The 17,260-nt window shown below is 37.7% G+C and overlaps 1 protein-coding gene and 1 long non-coding RNA gene across 9 annotated transcripts; one reads left to right on the forward strand and one right to left on the reverse strand.

The window, feature by feature from the left end:
• Positions 1-222: 222 nt before the first annotated feature.
• Positions 223-13,066, forward strand: LOC141611783 (uncharacterized). Of its 2 annotated transcripts, none has more exons than XR_012528737.1 (3): positions 223-1,730; positions 3,594-3,685; positions 10,849-13,066. It is a non-coding gene; the product is annotated as an uncharacterized LOC141611783 (long non-coding RNA). The 2 variants fall into 2 exon arrangements; XR_012528736.1 differs by lacking the exon at positions 10,849-13,066 and adding an exon at positions 3,784-4,128.
• LOC141611779 (crossover junction endonuclease MUS81-like) lies at positions 3,399-17,042 on the reverse strand. 7 transcript variants are annotated; one of them, XM_074430401.1, is made up of 7 exons: positions 14,433-14,565; positions 8,578-8,803; positions 6,901-7,108; positions 6,539-6,633; positions 5,523-5,666; positions 4,880-4,937; positions 3,399-3,698 (listed from the first exon to the last, which is right to left on the reverse strand). In XM_074430401.1, exons 1-5 carry the CDS (start codon positions 14,483-14,485, stop codon positions 5,574-5,576), a joined length of 675 nt encoding a protein of 224 aa, XP_074286502.1. In that variant the 5' UTR covers positions 14,486-14,565; the 3' UTR covers positions 3,399-3,698; positions 4,880-4,937; positions 5,523-5,573. The 7 variants fall into 7 exon arrangements, with proteins under 7 accessions (XP_074286502.1, XP_074286501.1, XP_074286503.1 ...); XM_074430400.1 differs by having other exon boundaries at positions 4,846-4,937; XM_074430402.1 differs by having other exon boundaries at positions 4,846-4,937; positions 14,355-14,525.
• Positions 17,043-17,260: the final 218 nt, after the last annotated feature.

Consider the following 17,260-nt stretch of genomic DNA (forward strand, 5'->3'; position numbering starts at 1 on the left):
GCATTCAAAGTACTATCCAATATTTAGCATCTTATGTTTGCATTTTGTGGACTTTACATTTGGGTTTGACTTCCATTTGACTTTGTTGTGCATTTCTTTATTTAATCCATCAATTTTGCTTATGCAAGTCCATGCATTATCTTCATGCTAGTCCATACTTAGTTTTTAACTTAGCTTGCTTCTAGTGACTTGCAAATGAGTAGGATTAAGCTCCTAAAAGCTTATGTACCTACAAAACATGACAAAACATACAAATAGAACTAGAAAGCAAATATTAGCTCATTAACACTAAAGTTAGTGCAAAATACATATAAAATTGAGCTAAATATTGGGGTAAAAATGTATATAATTTGGACCTATCGCATGTTATTCTATCATGATGACCGAGAATTTGTGCAATAATACCATCTACATTAGAAGTTTAGACTTTTGAGTAGTTGACATGGAATCGGCAGCTGGAGATTATTAGGACAACTAAAGCTGAATTTGAGCAAATGGAGCATGCTGTTTCTTTCCTCCCATTTCCGATGGGCCAAAGACTCATTATTTTTGAGCTTTAGAATTGGATGGAACAATAACTACTAGCTAAACCATACTTGTATTTAGGGATGTCAATGGGGCGGGGTGGGTGCGGAGGAGGGGTAATCCACACCCGCATCCGCAAACTATAATGCGTACCCACACCCGCCCCGCAACCCGCAGCGGGTTAAACTTTTCAAACCCATTCCCGCCCTGCGGGGACCTGTTGACCCGCCAAATTACCTATCTCCTCACAAAATAATTTTTAAAAATATAAATCTTAATCTAAACCATACTAGTCTCGTACTCTCGTACATCTTATACAAATAAGTTTTCACAAAATGGTCTAACATTTAATTAACTAGTACACAAGTTTTTCAAACCACGAAATAGTTTGAGTATTAGCGTTATTTTATTTTTTTTGGGGTTTAGGTTTTTGGGTGGGTAAGAACTAAGAAATAGATGGAATTTGTCTAGATTTATGAAAAAATGGTTTAAGGTTTTTATCTAAGTTATAAATTTTATTTTTATATATTACAAATTTGTCTAGGTTTATGAGTAAGGCGGGTATAAGCGGAGCGGGGACATGCGAGGCGGGCAGGTGTGAGGCGGGGCGGGTATGGGGCGGGTCTCACGTGATACCCACACTCGCCCCACGACCCGCGACGAATGACACTTTTGAAACCCATCCCCGCCCCACGACCCATCAAATCATTACCCGCACCCGCCCCAAGTGGAGCGGGTCTGGGGCGAGACCCGCCAAAACCCGCCCCACTGACATTCCTACTTGTATTGTGAAGTAGCAAAGTGTGTATTTACAGCCGGATTTTCCGTAAGGGTCATCTGAAAACAGCTTTTCAGCATTTTGGCACAAGTAAGATTGCGTACATTTGGCCCTCCTATCCTCCAGTTCCAGGAGCCATTGAGGCATTGGGGGTAAAGGCACACATGATATATTAGCGAAGGCATGTTTGTTGTGTAATTGAAGTAGAGTAGACTTCAGGATGAATGGTTGTGTTCGTAGTTTAATTGAGTAGAGTGAGTAGAGGTTAGCTCACTACCTTAACTGTGTTTTTGGAAGGATGATGATGTTCATGCTCAGGAAGAGTTGCTAATTAAGGAAAGTAATGGAGCAATCAATGCTGCTGCCAGCAGACATATCTTCCGCTTCATTTGGGCTACTTGACTCTTCCTTTTGGTGCTCAAGAGAGGTATATAAATTTTAAATTTTGTTGTACAGCAGTGTCTCAAAATAATTGCCGATATTGACCTATTTTTGCATCTTACAAATAGATGGTTTGATATCATATAATTCGCTCATCTTAGCGAGGTTTCTATGCGATAAAGATATGCCTCAAAGATTAAAGGGAAAATTTTATCGCACGGCAATTAGGCCTGCCCTACTTTACGGCTCCGAGTGTTGGGCCGTGAAACATTGTCACATTCAAAAGATGAGTGTGGCGGAGATGCGCATGTGGAGGTGGATGTGCGGACATACAAGGAAAGATCGGTTAAGGAATGAGATGATTAGGGAAAAGGTAAAAGTGGCGCCAATAGAGGACAAGATGATGGAAAACCGACTAAGATGGTTTGGCCATGTGAGAAGGAGACCTATGGACGCACTTTTGGTTAGGGAGGCCAGGAGACTTGGAGAACAGAAAATGTCCCTAGAGGTAGAGGAAGACCGAGACAGGCATGGTTGAGAGTGATAGAGCACGATATGAGAGTTCTGGGGCTTGAGGAGAGTATGGTGACGGAGAGGGCACAATGGAGGGAAAGGATACATGTGAATTTTTAGTATTTGATGTTTTTTGACAGATTTAGTGTTTTTTTATTTAATTTAAAGAAATTAATTTATTTATTTTTTTCTCTCCTTTATTACACTTTTTCACCAACCACTTTCTTATAGATTTTACCTGGTTCATTCCGGATCCTTAACTCTATTTCGGTTTTTAAAAATCGTTTTAATCTTTTCTCTCGATTTAAATTTGAAGTTTTTATAAAAGAAAGACGGAATTCGATTTTAAAACCCCTAAGTTCACCTTGACTTTCCATTACATTTTCGTTCTTCCTTTTTGTTTTTCATCTTCCCTTTTTTATTCGTATTTTGAGGCGTGCGTTCACCCATGGACGGTTCGAAAAGATGATTCATGTCAGCCGACCCCAAATCATGTTGTTGTTGTTGTTGTTGTTGTTGTTGTTGTTGTTGTTGTCGTCGTCATTACAGTAAGTAGTAATGTTAAATTTCATGTAAAGCTTGTACAAAAGTTAATATATCTTGCTTAAAAATATTTATTAATTTTTTTTTTTTGTTACAAGAAGCGGGAAAAAGCCCAAAAAATGAAACTAAAAAACAAAAATATTTATTATTAAGACAACATATGGTTGAAACTATTATGTAGGTTACCAAAGTGGGAAATCGCTCAAAACATAGGGCTCGAGAGTGAAATTAGTGAAAACTTAAGGCAACAAAGTGAAATTAGCCCAAACCCTAAGGTCACCAAAGTGGTAATAATCCTTCTTCACAACCATATTCAATGACGACAATGTAAAGCATGCTCGTGTTTTCCCCAATAATCCAACAAAAGACACGGGTATACAAATGGTGTGTTTGGATAGCATTTGAGAAGGGAAATAAAAGGGAGGGGAATAGGGGATGGAAAGAAGGGGAAGAAAATTGAGCAAAAAGAGTTTTCAATTTATCATATGTTAAACGAATTTTGATTGGTCTTCGAGGGGAAAATGCATACCTCCATTTCCCTCAAAGGCTATTTTCTAACCTAACCAGAGAAATTGTATCCCTTCCTCTAACTCCCTCCATTGAAACAATCCCAAAAAGTAATTAACAGAATGCAATTTCAAATTCGCTAAGGGAAAAATTGGATGGAGAAACATCATGATCCCAATTCCATAAAAACTGTCTGCTCTTCATGATGTTAAGAAGGTATGAAAGCACGTCATGGCAATTACGTAGTCATGAAATCTAGTTAAAACTTGTTTAAAGCACAAAGGAACAATACCAGGAGCCTCAATTTCTGATCCCTGTAGCGGTTATCTCTTATTGAACTACGCAGGTCATCCACATTTTTTCTCTCGACAATGAAATCAAGGACGTATTCAGTATGAAGTTGTTTGTGACGTGCAATTCATATTCCATCTCCAACTGGTAAGCGTCTCACCTGGTGACAAGTCTTAAGTCATGAAAACCCCTCAAATGCACTACAACATCTTCATATGTTGGCATATTGCACATTTTTGTAACAGTTAACAAACTAAAGAGGAACTACGATGACGGCACACAACAAATTCACATAAAGATTGTTCCGCAATCCAACTAGACACTCTCATTTATTTTTCAATTGCACTAACAGAAAACAGTGGCAGGACTATTATCGCCTGAAAGGTGTTTGCTGGTACTGGATGAAAATATGCAAAGCCCAGGATATATTTGCAAAGTCATTTCACAATGGAATATGGCTTTGTAAGGAATTAAGCATTATTCGGTGGCTGATTGGCATAAGTGGCCACAGAGGATTTAGTCATGTAACACGTTTAGTCGTTTACCAAGATGATTAGTAAGAATACGCGCTTAATATTTAATATATTCAATATCGCGTTCCTATGCAAAATATTGATCAATTGATCATACATGACAATAAGTGACTAGATTTATAAGGTCAACATTGAGTAATAAGGTAAAACTATGCTTTAAAACAAAGCATGTGTGACCTAAAACTAAAATAAAGATTAAGAATAATTATATATTTACAACTAAGATTAAAATAAAATAAAGATTTGTAAGTAGGCATTTAGCTGACTGTATTTTGACCCTAATCCGACCCAAACCTCGTATAAACCCGACCCGTACAACCCCGTATTTTCCAAACCCGGAATACACGTGACCCGTATTTTACCCGAAACCGAATTGATTGAACCCGTAACCCACCCGACCCAACCGTAACCCGCCCAAGTCTCGGGCCATAAATAACCGCCACAATATTTCTCTTAGAGGGGTTCAAACATGAGACTCCTTAGGATTTTCACCGAAGTTCTAGCCACTGGCTCTATCCTTTCGGGCTAACCGTTCTATTTATCAATATTGATTTAACTGATTCTTAGTTCAGAAAGGAAAAGAAACACTAGCCATGTATACATCCTGGATTATCCTTCATAAGAAGAGGAAATGAAGGGGGGGAGGGTGTTAGCTCCACTATATCAAACCAGAGCACATTTAATAAGAAAGTGTGTTTCATACTCAATTTGACTTCATTTTGTGTCAATTTTTATAGCCAGAATAAGGGAGATGAACAAGGAATGGTAGGGTACCAATAGTGAGCAATAGCAGGATGCATTAAGTGACCTGTATTTCAATTTTAAATTCTCTGCCAATCTTCTGTATGACGTTTCTCGAGTTCGGCCTGAAACACAAAAGGATTACCGATGAAAGGGAAATAAAAAAAAAGTAAGAGCACTCACGTACTAAAGATTAAACAACAGACATATAATAACTACGGAGTACTCTGATTCTCCAAAAACTTCCTGTATAAAATTTTGGACACGCGATAAGTAAAATTTGGGTAACTCTCTCCTATTTCAGCTTGAAGGAAGAGTGAATGAATCAGCCTCGGAAGCTTTACAAGAATCAGAGTGTAAGAAAAGGAAATATCATACTGCAGCATAACCCATTGAAATAACAGACTGATACTTTTAGCTTAAAGAATCGAGCAAGCCAAATGACTGCTCGCAATAAGTATCCCATCATTCACTAGTTAACCATAGAAGAAACTATCACATTGAAAGGCACGGAACCTAAAAGAATGTGTGAGTGTGTGACATAGATACAAACAAATCCAGTTTGACACAAGTGTATGAAAGAGGAGAGCTATACATGCCACACTGATGAGTATGCACAATGTATCATACTTGACCAGAGTGGGAGTGAGCTTCTTTTACTGTTCTGGGTAACATGAAATCACATTTATAATTTTGAGATTGTAGCTAACCTGACAAAGTGTTCACGATCATCCAATACGAAGATAACTTTATATGCTTCCTCAAATTTTTTCCAGAGTTTTAAGTGGCGGCATTTTTAAAATGTTTTGACTGGCTCCAAAACCAGATTGAAAGGTGTTGCGCATCTGATTTTCCTGTGACATCCACATAATAGATAAGCTCATGAAGTTAAAAAATTAGACGTAATATGGTAAATTTTTATCAGCACAAGACACTACGTACATGGCCTACTAGTCTATAAACTACACAGCTCAACAACGGATAAAAATGAGACAGTATAACAAGACAAAGAATAAGTCTAATCACCGAATCAAATCAATGAGTGTACAAGTGAACACTAACCCAGAAGCAACCAATCACATGGTGAAATTAGTCTACCTCAACAAAGCAATTAGAGCCCGTAGCAACAAAACGCAATGCGCAAGACAAAGGCATCAAAAAGGTAAAGCGAAGTGTTTTGGCTAACATGTTTTTGCAAATAAATTTGTATTTTCAAAATCATTTTTTTTGCAAATAAATTTGTAGTTTCAAATCAAGTTTTGTTCAACAATACCTTCTAAGAATTTAAAACGTGGATAACATGTAAAAAGGGATAATGTGGCAAAAAAAAGGGCATAATTAAAGAAGTGGAAAGAAAACATGGATCGCTAGCTACCCCGTATCTACAAGACACGGCGAGGCGTTTTGGACTACTGCCTCGGTGAGCTTAAACTTGTGCGCACCTTCGGCCGCACTTTATTGCTTTTACGTTAAAGATAAAAACTTGTAATATATTTATTAGCTTCAGAAAATATTCAAAGAAATACATGATGACCTCTAAAGCTGATAGGAACAGCTTCGATGCTGTGAAGCCTGCACTACAAAAACTTTGTGATGGTTTTAAAACTATTGCGGCGCCTTATTAGGCGGCATCAGATGCATTAAAGAGGCAACGACCAAAATAACACTGACGACGGAAATCATATTGAAAGCTTCGAATAGGAACCAGGAAGCGTGGATTGCTTACACTTCTCAAGGAAACAGCACTCCCTTCTGAATTGGTGAAGGAATTGGTACAACAGTCACCAATTTTATCCAGTTCATGAGTAACATTTTGTTGACCTGCCAGGACAGAAGCTGGGTCAAAACCAAATATTTATGCGGAAATATAAATTGTATCCACTTTTTCACTAAAGAAAAAGGTAGCGTAACAGTATTCACCGCAACAGCAAAAACCCAGAATCATAATTAGTTGAACTTGGTCAAATGCCCCGCTCAAAAATGTGAAACAATTTTTTGTATGGAAAACATAGTGATACTCTGTAAATGACAATCTTAGAAACTCTCTAGTCCTAGATCCATAATCACTTAACTGATCAATAAAGTTACCTTCAGTAAACCTATTACTAAGTGAAGCATCACCAGAACTGCTTCCTACCATTGCTCGTGGCACAGGCTGAACACCATAGACTTCATCTTCTCGCAGCCGGCATAAAACTGTGAGCCAAAGCGTAGACATATCTTGGTTTGGTGAAGACACAGAAACTTCAGTCCAGGCATGTAAAACTTGTTTTCTCGAATACCCCAATCGCGTGAACTACAAGTAGCATTACAGGAGAATGATGACATGAACTCTTTAACTGGCACCATAACATTGCAATTTATGTTTGGGGGACTATTCGGTCACAAAGAACCAAAATTTGAGTAAATGAATTGAAAACAATTGACCAGAGTCTATATGGAGAAAACCACACCTTCCCCTCACCCAAATCATAAAAACAGTTCTGATGGTCTAAGAGTATCGAAAACCAAGCAAGATTTACTCAATGTGGAAACTAACAAATCAGATCCTTGGTCTATAAATCTTAAAAATCAAAGGTACAGAGTATAGCACTTAAATTCCAAAACAAGGCACATAAAGACTTAAAGATCATGTGCTTGCATATGATACAGATACAAATAATGACTAAGCAATAGAAACAAATTCATATTAGATAGAAGATGCCAGCGACACTTCATTTTATGTCCTACCAACATCACGCTCAGAAAATGAGAACCGCCAAACCAGCGTCCAAAATAGTAAAATTACTAAAATATACCGTCAGTGTATCCTTTTCAATGGTTTGATTAGTTTACTACATAAGCAAGCAGCATATGCATCAATGATCAACCTTATATTCGTTACTGAGTTTATAATGAATAGGGCAATCTTTTTCTGCAAGAGACTCTTTTCCATTTACTCAAAGATGCCAGAGGGATAGTGCTTCAAACACTTTTAAAATGTAGCTTCAGTCAGATAAAAGAAGCATGTGCCTAAAAGCCTTAAGAGTGATCAACCCAATCAATAACCACGAATAACATACTTTAGTGGGCATGATTTTAACTGAATGCATCCAAGTCCCATGCTACAGGGCCAAATACCCATTTTCGACATTCCCCAACTCAGCCAAAACTTTTCTCTCTTCAACCACCTGATTTAAGAATATATTCGTGGTCTGCTCTTCCTTTAACACCACCACCTACCTTGAAAATTGAGCACCACAAGGGTACATTCTTCCCTCCAAAATCGAACCCTCCAGATTTTTCTCAAACCAATTTGGATTCTCAACTGTCGCCTACTTGTACATTGAGAGCAATATCAATTGTCAATATCTGACCACTAGGAACCCATCTCACCACCTCCTCCACATCCCATGAATCTTGAGTAATAGATATGTTAAACCATGGCGTGCTTAGTGCAATGGGCCCATAGGCCCTCAAAAGAGCAACATACTCATACCTATCACAAGTTAATATTGAGGATCTTGCTGCTCTTCCTACAATTCCATAACATCAGCGATTACTCGTTAGTCCTTACCAATGACAATACCAACCATTACTACAATTTCCATTTATTGAGTACCAAAGCTTTATAGCCCCAAGGAGCTATTTATCTTGCTTTTTCTACAGCCCACTTAGTTTCTTGCAAATAAACATCATGTATGCAAAATAATATAATTACAGAAAGAAGCATGAGTTACAGATGTGAAGGAAAAAAACAGAATTAGAATTAGTAGAGAAAAATGCCTTTTCAAAATACTCTGCAGATATAGCGTTCTTTGTGTTCTGATCAACAGTGGTCGATGTCAACCTCTGGGGAGAATTAGCTGAGACAAGTGTTAGATTCTCAGTAAGCTCTTTTTCTGAATCTGAACATCCATTTTTGCTGACTGAACTTTGTCCGGAATCAATCATGCCGGATCTGGACAAACACTCAACTGCTACTCGACGACCTTCATCGGAAAGCTTGTACCTTCACAATTTGGAAATATAAATGTGATCAACAAACTACGATTTGGATTTGGAGTAGTATATAACCAATACAAGGATCTTTTGCAATTTTGCACAAAAAAGAATATCTACAATTCTATGAGAAAAATGAGTTCAGGTTCCAAATTAACACATAAATGATAAATGCATAATGCTCAATATGATGGCTAACGCAGATACAAATAAAGAATAACCTTCACCCATTCCTCTCTCTTCACAAATAAATAAAAAATCTTATATCATAAACATATTGTCAATAATTCTGCCAAACAGCACAGCATTTTATTACTTCTCGAAATTTGTAGTGGGACTAATCGCCAACTGTTGAAAATTGATCATATGATTACAGATTCGAGATCCTTATTTATTTAGGCAAAAATGATAACAAATTCATATATCCATCAGTATGTAAGTAGGTCTCTCATACTGGAGACCTCAAAAAAAGTCTCACTCGCTTTATCTGTCATCTCTAGTCATTTCATTGTTGACTATGTTATTTCATTGTCTATCAAGCCCTAGTCCCCAATAAAAGAAGCTCTGCCCAACCTATACAAGGTTCTCCTCGCTTTATCTCAGCCAGATGTTTGACTGTTTAGACTAGCTTCATCAAATAAAAAGATCCTGCACAAACTTGAATCAAATTAATCAAATGGCATAGTCGAAGTCCAGAATGTCTACGCCGGTTACAGGATGGTGGTTTCTCACCCGGGTCGAGATCTGAGGCCGGTGCGGCAACCCATTGATCCACAGAGTCAGAAGTGAATTATGGTAACTCAGTGCTCTATACGGGGGAAAATGGGAAATGAATGCAGAATTCTGTTTGTATGTACCATGCTGTGAACCCTGTTCAGAATCTTCAGATTACAATTGCCACCATTAGGCCAAGAGCAATGGTAGAAATTCCATACCACCTTTTTTTGTTTTACTGCCACATCATCACACATGAACTTATTTCTCCCCAATGGTAAAAGTTTCTTATGGATAAAACTGGTTCTCTACTTTAGAAACTGATTTCATATAAGAAACTACTTATTTTGTAAATCAATGAGTACAGAGTTCCGTGTATGAATGAAACTCCCTACTTTTGCACCATTGCTATTGCCTTAGCAATCTTGCATTTATAGCTCTTTGACTGCACAATGTACAGCTGACAAGCACAGTAGTTCATACTTGACAAGTAAATGACACTGAAAGTAAAGCTTGGAATTACTAGGTGCAGAGTAAGGGACGAGAATAGGTACAAATCCTCTTTTGTAAACACAAGAACACGACCAACCAAATGAAGATGTGAGATTCTTAGTATACCATAAACATTCGCATTCCTAATACTTGAAAAAGACCAACCAAATGATCTTCAGTAATTAGTTTTAAATCCAATCATTCTTCCACAATTAGATATACCACTACTTTCATAATTTCATTTATTGCTCATTCCATCCCTTTCTCTTGTTTTATATTGACACTATATATAACATTATAACCATTTAGTCTTACTATCACCATGATTTCCTTTTTTTTTTTTCCTTTTTTTACCACTTTTTTCATTGTTTTACCTCACATTGACCGTACTAAACTGTTTCATGTTAGCTGAACCAAGCAATTTTCGGGCAAAATGTTTGTTGGTGTACTCCTGCATACTAAATTTACTTTCAACTCGATAGCATCCTTCAATAACTAAAAACACCACTTAACACCCTTGGACTATCCTAGAAAGCTCATCCACGGCCACAATAAAATAAACAAACAACGGCTCAAAGCTAGCCACTTTTATGAGCTATCAGATGGAGCCATTTATTCTTGTAAATTTCAATCCAATTCCCAAAAAAAATGTTTTGAGACGTGATAGAGTCAAATAGTGTCGGCCTAATTAGGTAACTTTAGTTGAATAAACTTGTCATAAAGCCGGTTTTGAATGTTAATCGTGGTATTATCCGGTGATTCCACTTTTGTTGTAATTTGGATCATGTGAACTTGTTGGTGGTATTTACATCTCAAGGTAATTCAAGTACTTCATATTGGTAAGTTGAGATGAATGGATCGTTTTGTACAAACCGACTCACAAGTCAAACCCGAGCCACGGTCAACCAAGGTGAAGAAGGAGAGCAAAAGGTAAGCTAAGGGAATAAGTTCAAAGTCAAGAAAAGTAAGCTAATGGAAGATTTGATGCCTTGGCATAGACAAACAAGAGCCAAAATGAAGAATTGAAAACTCGGTTTCACAAGGGTCAACTTCAAATGGATATATCTCGAGTTCTAGAGCTCGTATTGACGCAAGGCCAGTTGGAGGTGAAAGCTTGTGATCTTAGCTTTCCAACGGTAGGTCACACGCCTCGTTTGTCCAAGAAACGAGGGAGATATAGCCTTCGCAAGATGCTGCTGTCAGTTTGAAGCGCAGCCTGCGCAACCTGCGCAATTGTTTGAGCAACCTGCGCAAATACGCGCGGCTATCGCAACTCTAGTTCCGTGTTTTGGGCTTTCTTAAGGGACTTAACCTATATTCTCGTGCCTCCCTATATATATCTAGAATTTTGAGATCTAAGGGGACTCCTACTCGTATTCACCTACCATCCTTTCATCTCATCTAATCTCATATTGAGGGTTTTAATCTTGTAATAATTTAGAAGACTATTTTCCATTCAAGTTGTAATCTTTCTTTGTTTTTGGGTTTTATGAAGACTATGGAAGGCTAAATCCTTCCCTACTTGGTGTAATCCATTGCAAGCTTTCATCTTTATCATTGTATTGACTCTTTAATCTCTACTCTTTCATTTATTTCAATTTCTAAGTTTGAATGTCATGATGAATGTTTTGTTGTGAGAAGTAATTACCCTTGCCTCCTTAATGTTCATCTATTACTTGTTTATTGCAAAGTTCCTTGCTTTTGTGATAACTTGTTGAAGCATCTCATGATTATTGATATCTTGGTTTAAATTATCAACCTTTGTGAGTAGAAATTGATTGTATCATTGGGTTTGTTGGTTTAAACATATCTTTGTGATATCCCATTTACTTTCCTCTTGGTTTTGTTCTTCATACTCTTGGCTACAATTCCTACATGGTTTAATGTTAGAATTTGTAGTTTAAGTAGGATTATCATTGTTGGCTTAGATAGTGGTAATCAATTGCTTGAGGATTGTTGTTGGGTAAATGAAATTGGAAAGAAAGAGTCTTGCTTTGAGAAAAGTTGGAACTTGTAGGATTATACCAAGTATTCACCTCTTATAATTGTTACTTGCATACGAAGTGTTTGTTACCTTGTCTCATAGGAAAACTCACATCTCCTTGATTTTGTTACTTGTTTTCTCCATGCCAATTCTCCATATATGTCTCTCTATTGTTGTTCATTGTTGATAACCATTGTTTGTTTATAGACTATAGTCTTGTGCTTTGTCCATCTTAATTAGTCTTAATTCAAGTTTTTAGTCTACTGTGACAATTCGGATACTTAACATCAAGGTCACCAAGGAGGGAGGAATTACAAGAGATCATTATAAGAGAAAGAAGAGAAGAAGACGTTCTAAAAAGCAAAAAATGAAGACGGTGATGGTAAATGATGAAACGGTTTCCTGTTCGGGTGCCATCGATGGGGTTCATGGTATTATTTCGAGGGAGTCCTCAATTGGTGGCGTTAGCTCGAGTTCTTTCTCTTTTTGTGACAACTTGTCTCTTGCTGGTACTCAAATTCTCCAAGGAGACCCTACGGTTGTCGCCCCTAATTTCTGCTTACCTGTTTCTTGGACGAATTCCTTTTTTCAGCTGGTCCTAAGAAGTACAAGAGTCCTCCTTTTGGTAAAATGTCACGTGCCTCGCCTTCACGTAGGCTTTGCAGGTACCCCTCACGTAGATTTTGCAGGTATCCTCCTAATCGACAAGTGAGTGAGACAAAGAGAATTAATAATTCCAAGAAGAATCAAAGCCAAGGGGAAGAATCTCCGAGACACAATGTATCTACTTGTTCTACAAGTAGGTCTTTCTCCCGTAAATCTCTACGTCCTAGAGGCGTAAGTGTGTCTTGTTGCAGGTACTCCTCCGAAGCCCAATTGATAAAGAAGAGAAAAGAAACTTTCACTCATTTGGCAGACTCAGATCGCCCCTTCAAGAAGCAGTTTCTAGTTGATAACCCCACTCTTAGGGGGCGTTTGGTATCGGAAAGGAAAAGGAAAAAGAAATAAGAAAGGGAAACAAGGGGAAAAGAAATGAAAGAAATGGGATACCCTTAAACTTAAAAGGTTGTTTGGTTTGCATTTTAATAAAAACAAGACCACCCACCGTCAAAACCCAAGCACCACCATCTCGGAACGTAGTTGGTCGATCTTATTGGAAGTTGGAACACCCATCGTGCTCAATGCAACGGACAATATCTATTGGCAGAGATATATATGATCATTATCTGCTTCAATCGGAACATAAAGATTAAAGTCATGAACATGACTATTGTGATTGAGTAATATACTGCTAATAATGCAGCTACTTTTTCGACAATCACAATATCCACCCTCATCTTCTTGCTGCTCCTGGAAATAAGAATCAAAGTTCAAGCGCTCTAGATATAACCAAGCATGTCTCCATTGTTTGGACTGATTGGACAACACGCATGTTTGTGCAGCCATGTGAATAAGCATGTTTGCAAGGATTTTACATCATCCGAAACATTACTGAAAAAATCCACCATGTTTTTGGAATACTTGGAACAAGCCATGCTTTGAGATAGAATTATTGAGCCAATACCCGTCCCTAAATCAGGAGGATGGTCGGGATACCCACAAGCATCCTTCCAATAAAGGCGGTAGTTTATGTCGGATCTGGAGTTCCGGCGCCGGCGAGGAAGAGAGGGTAAGGTGAGTCACCGTCACTGCCGATGTTGGGTGGTGGTCTGACGACGAAAGTGATGATGGTCATTGTGGTGGTAGTGGTGGTGTGATGCGATGGTGCCATAGGTCCTCAAGTGGAGAAGGGATGACTAGGGAATGAAATCTCTTACCCTTGGGGGGGTTGGGGAATGGAAATAGAAGGACTTGAGGCAATGGGAGGGTATGAGGAGGGGAAAGAAAATGGTAAAAATGACCAAACAAACAGTTACAAAGGGAATGGAGAGCTTTGATTCTCTTACCCTTTCTTTTAGACCCCTAACCAAACGCCCCCTTAGTTTATTTTCCTTTGCTAATAATGTATTAATAAAGTCCGACTCAGAGAGTCGGCTAAGCACTGTGTAAACCTTTCTTTACGGCTGTCAAAAAAAAAAAAAAAAAAAAAAAGTCTTAAATCCCTTCTCTTGGGTTCGACCCTTACTTCCCTTTGCTACTATTCTTAATTGCATAGTGTAGAGTTGAGTTTGGTTTATAAATTGTTAATTTGATAGGTTAATTCTAGTATATTACGACACCTAGTTTTGTGCTTATCAAGACGTTCCCATTATTCTATGTAATGTAACAATCAGAAAATACAAGATTATAAACACAACGACGAGAATCCGCCCAAAAACAAGGATAAGCAAACTATCAGAAAGTCATGGTTTTATAAGGACTAGTAACATACTTGAGATAAAGAAAGGCTCTGTACAAGACTGTAAGTAGAAAATGAATCTACGCCAGGAGAAGAAGAATAGAGTTGTACTTAGCTGGACAACTTAACTTATCCACCAGGCCCTTATCAACTAACTTTCCCATGGCACTCTACCCACTATACCACTCCTTAGCAGAACTTCCTATGTGCCCTGGTGGCCCTGGTTTACCTTTGCCCCTTTCAGGCCTAAACAGAAGAAAAAAAACAATAGTAAGACACTAACATTTGAATGGAGCCATTTCACAAGCTTCCTTACATTGCATACACAGGAATGCATTAGTATAGGAAGTTGAAAGCAGATGACAACGACAATATACGCTACAGAAGAGGTAAACATAGAAAAGGTTAAACAGATCAGCATACCCAATTGGGGCCCGGATAGCCCACTTGCTTCGGCTTCATCTATCAGCTCCTGCTTACGCATATGTTCAATTCCATTTTTTTCTCCCCTTGTGAAGGAACAAACACCAGTAGTAAGTCCTCCCCAGAATAAAATCACCAAAACGATTTTTTTAAGTAAACTATATACATAATATATTACTCCGTAAATTCTAAAGGAAATATGCATCAACAAAAAAAGCACTATCTAGAAACATAAGTCGAACCTCTATACAAGTGAAAAAAAAATTGACAATACCTGTATAAGGCAATCAATAATGCATAAGCAGCAGAATTTTTCTGCGGTAAATAGGCTCTGCTACCTCGAGTTTTTTTACCTAAAATCAATCAAACCTACCATTACAAACCTGTACAATATTGACTTCAGAGCAACACCGTCCTTATATGAGTCTTAACCAACTTTTAAAAAACATATATACCAATGCGAAAATACCTTTTACTGGTGAACTATCTATTTCAGAAGTATCTTTCTTGAAAAATTCTTGCATCTCTTTTAACATCCATCTTCCAACACCTCTGCCAAATTTTTGAATCATATCAGTACCCATTAGGATAAAAAAAAAAACGAAGCAGTGGTTCAACTTTGCATGCAGACTGGTGAAGTTTGAGGTCAGATCCACATTATAACTTTAGACTTTGTAAATCAAGCCCAAGACTCTACGATGGACGATAATATAGATTATAGAAAAGTGAATTAATTAGTTAATCGCTACTGTGAAGAATAAAAGTCTAACAATCAACAACATAAAAATAAATAATCACAATGTAGTTGTTTATTACATTATGTGTTAAAAATTCCTCTTCATTCCTAGTATTCAATAATCACTGGAGTCCTAAGAACGGCAAACAAAGACTTATTCCTATACTATCAAGTATCAACACCTTCTCCCTGATGGAATGTAATAGATGTGCACATCCATGGCATCAAGCGTGTCAAAGTTTGATGTAAATTCAAAAGACAAGAAGAAACTGTGTTTTCCAATGGAGCAACACATTTTCTATTATTTGCGTTAGTCATACATTGTGGAGGCACATACCTCTACGCATTTTACATCAAGATTAAAGGGTCAACTCCAGACAACCTATCTGACGGTAATTTGATAGTAGGGAAAAACTATGCAATCCCAATGGTATCTAACAATGGCTATGGAGAAGTATTGTTAGCGGTACTATCGTTATATACGGAGTAGTTGCCGAAGACATTGTTGACGTTTAGAAGTATAAAAAAACTGAGCAGCTGAGCATTAAGGAATATTGATGGACTCAAAATACCACCAAATGTCAGCAACTAACAAGTACGGAATCAAAACTTATGATAAAAGGTACTCCCTTATCAAACATTTCCTAATAATCAGTCCTCCCATCGCAGAATGTACCATACCGTAAATAGCTATTGCAATTGAAACGACATGGAAACCCCATTCAAATTTACCGTAAGGGCATAACAAAATTACCCTTTTACAATCATCATATTCCTACTCGTATGTTAAACAACATTACCCCAGTGCCTCAATGTTCCCGCAAATATTGGGGTAAGGGGGTCGTATACTCGTATGTACGCAGGAAAGAAACACATCGACTTTAAATAGCCAGTTTTGCTTTATTCCATCCTAATACGAAACCAAAAAGTAATGACTCGAACACAATTATCATTAGCCAGTTGAATTGAAGACAATTGAACAAACAAAAAGAGAAGAAAAAGGAGTGAGTAACTAACTTGATGGCTAAAAAGTCGTTAGGAGAAGCAATGGGAGATTTATGGCGGCAAACAATGGTAAAAGCTTTCTTGACATTGGACTCCAAATTAGGCGAACATTTTTGGCCATTTTTCTCCGATAAATCTTTCCACCATTTCTTCATGTACTCCACCAATGCATCATTTTCAGGACAAACTGCTCTCTGCTCGCTCGCCATTAACTTTCACTATTAGGGTTTTCTTGAAACACGCGCCACTCACTCTCCTTCTCTGTCTTTCAAATTTTTTGCGTCTCTTTCATATACTGGGAAAATTTTGTAACTTACACTGGCCCACTCTTAAAAATGTGGGTGATACCGTGATCAATTAGGGAGTGTTTGGGTGGGGGTATGGAATGGATTGGAATGGATATCACCGATTCAAGTGTTTGGTTGGGGGTATGGAATGGATATCACCGATTTAAGTGTTTGGTGACCACTTTTGGAATGGATTTAGAAACCCAAGGGTTTCTCAATCCACCACAATCCCTTGTAATCTCATACTCTACTCCTCCCCCAAGTTTCTAAATTCAATCCCCCTGGATACAAAACCTAAAATTAAGAAAGAAAAAAAAAAAACAAATTGTTGTTGAGTCTTCATCTTCTACTTTCATAAAATTTTTTTGGGTTTTATAAAAAAATTGCTTGTGATTGTTCATATGTATACATGATTCGTTGCAATAATACATGTGTCTATTGCTTTAAACAATATTTACGGGTTGTATGACGACTCGTATGACAATTGC

The sequence above is a fragment of the Silene latifolia genome, chromosome 11 (assembly GCF_048544455.1).
Source record: "Silene latifolia isolate original U9 population chromosome 11, ASM4854445v1, whole genome shotgun sequence".
NCBI classification, from domain to species: domain Eukaryota; kingdom Viridiplantae; phylum Streptophyta; class Magnoliopsida; order Caryophyllales; family Caryophyllaceae; genus Silene; species Silene latifolia.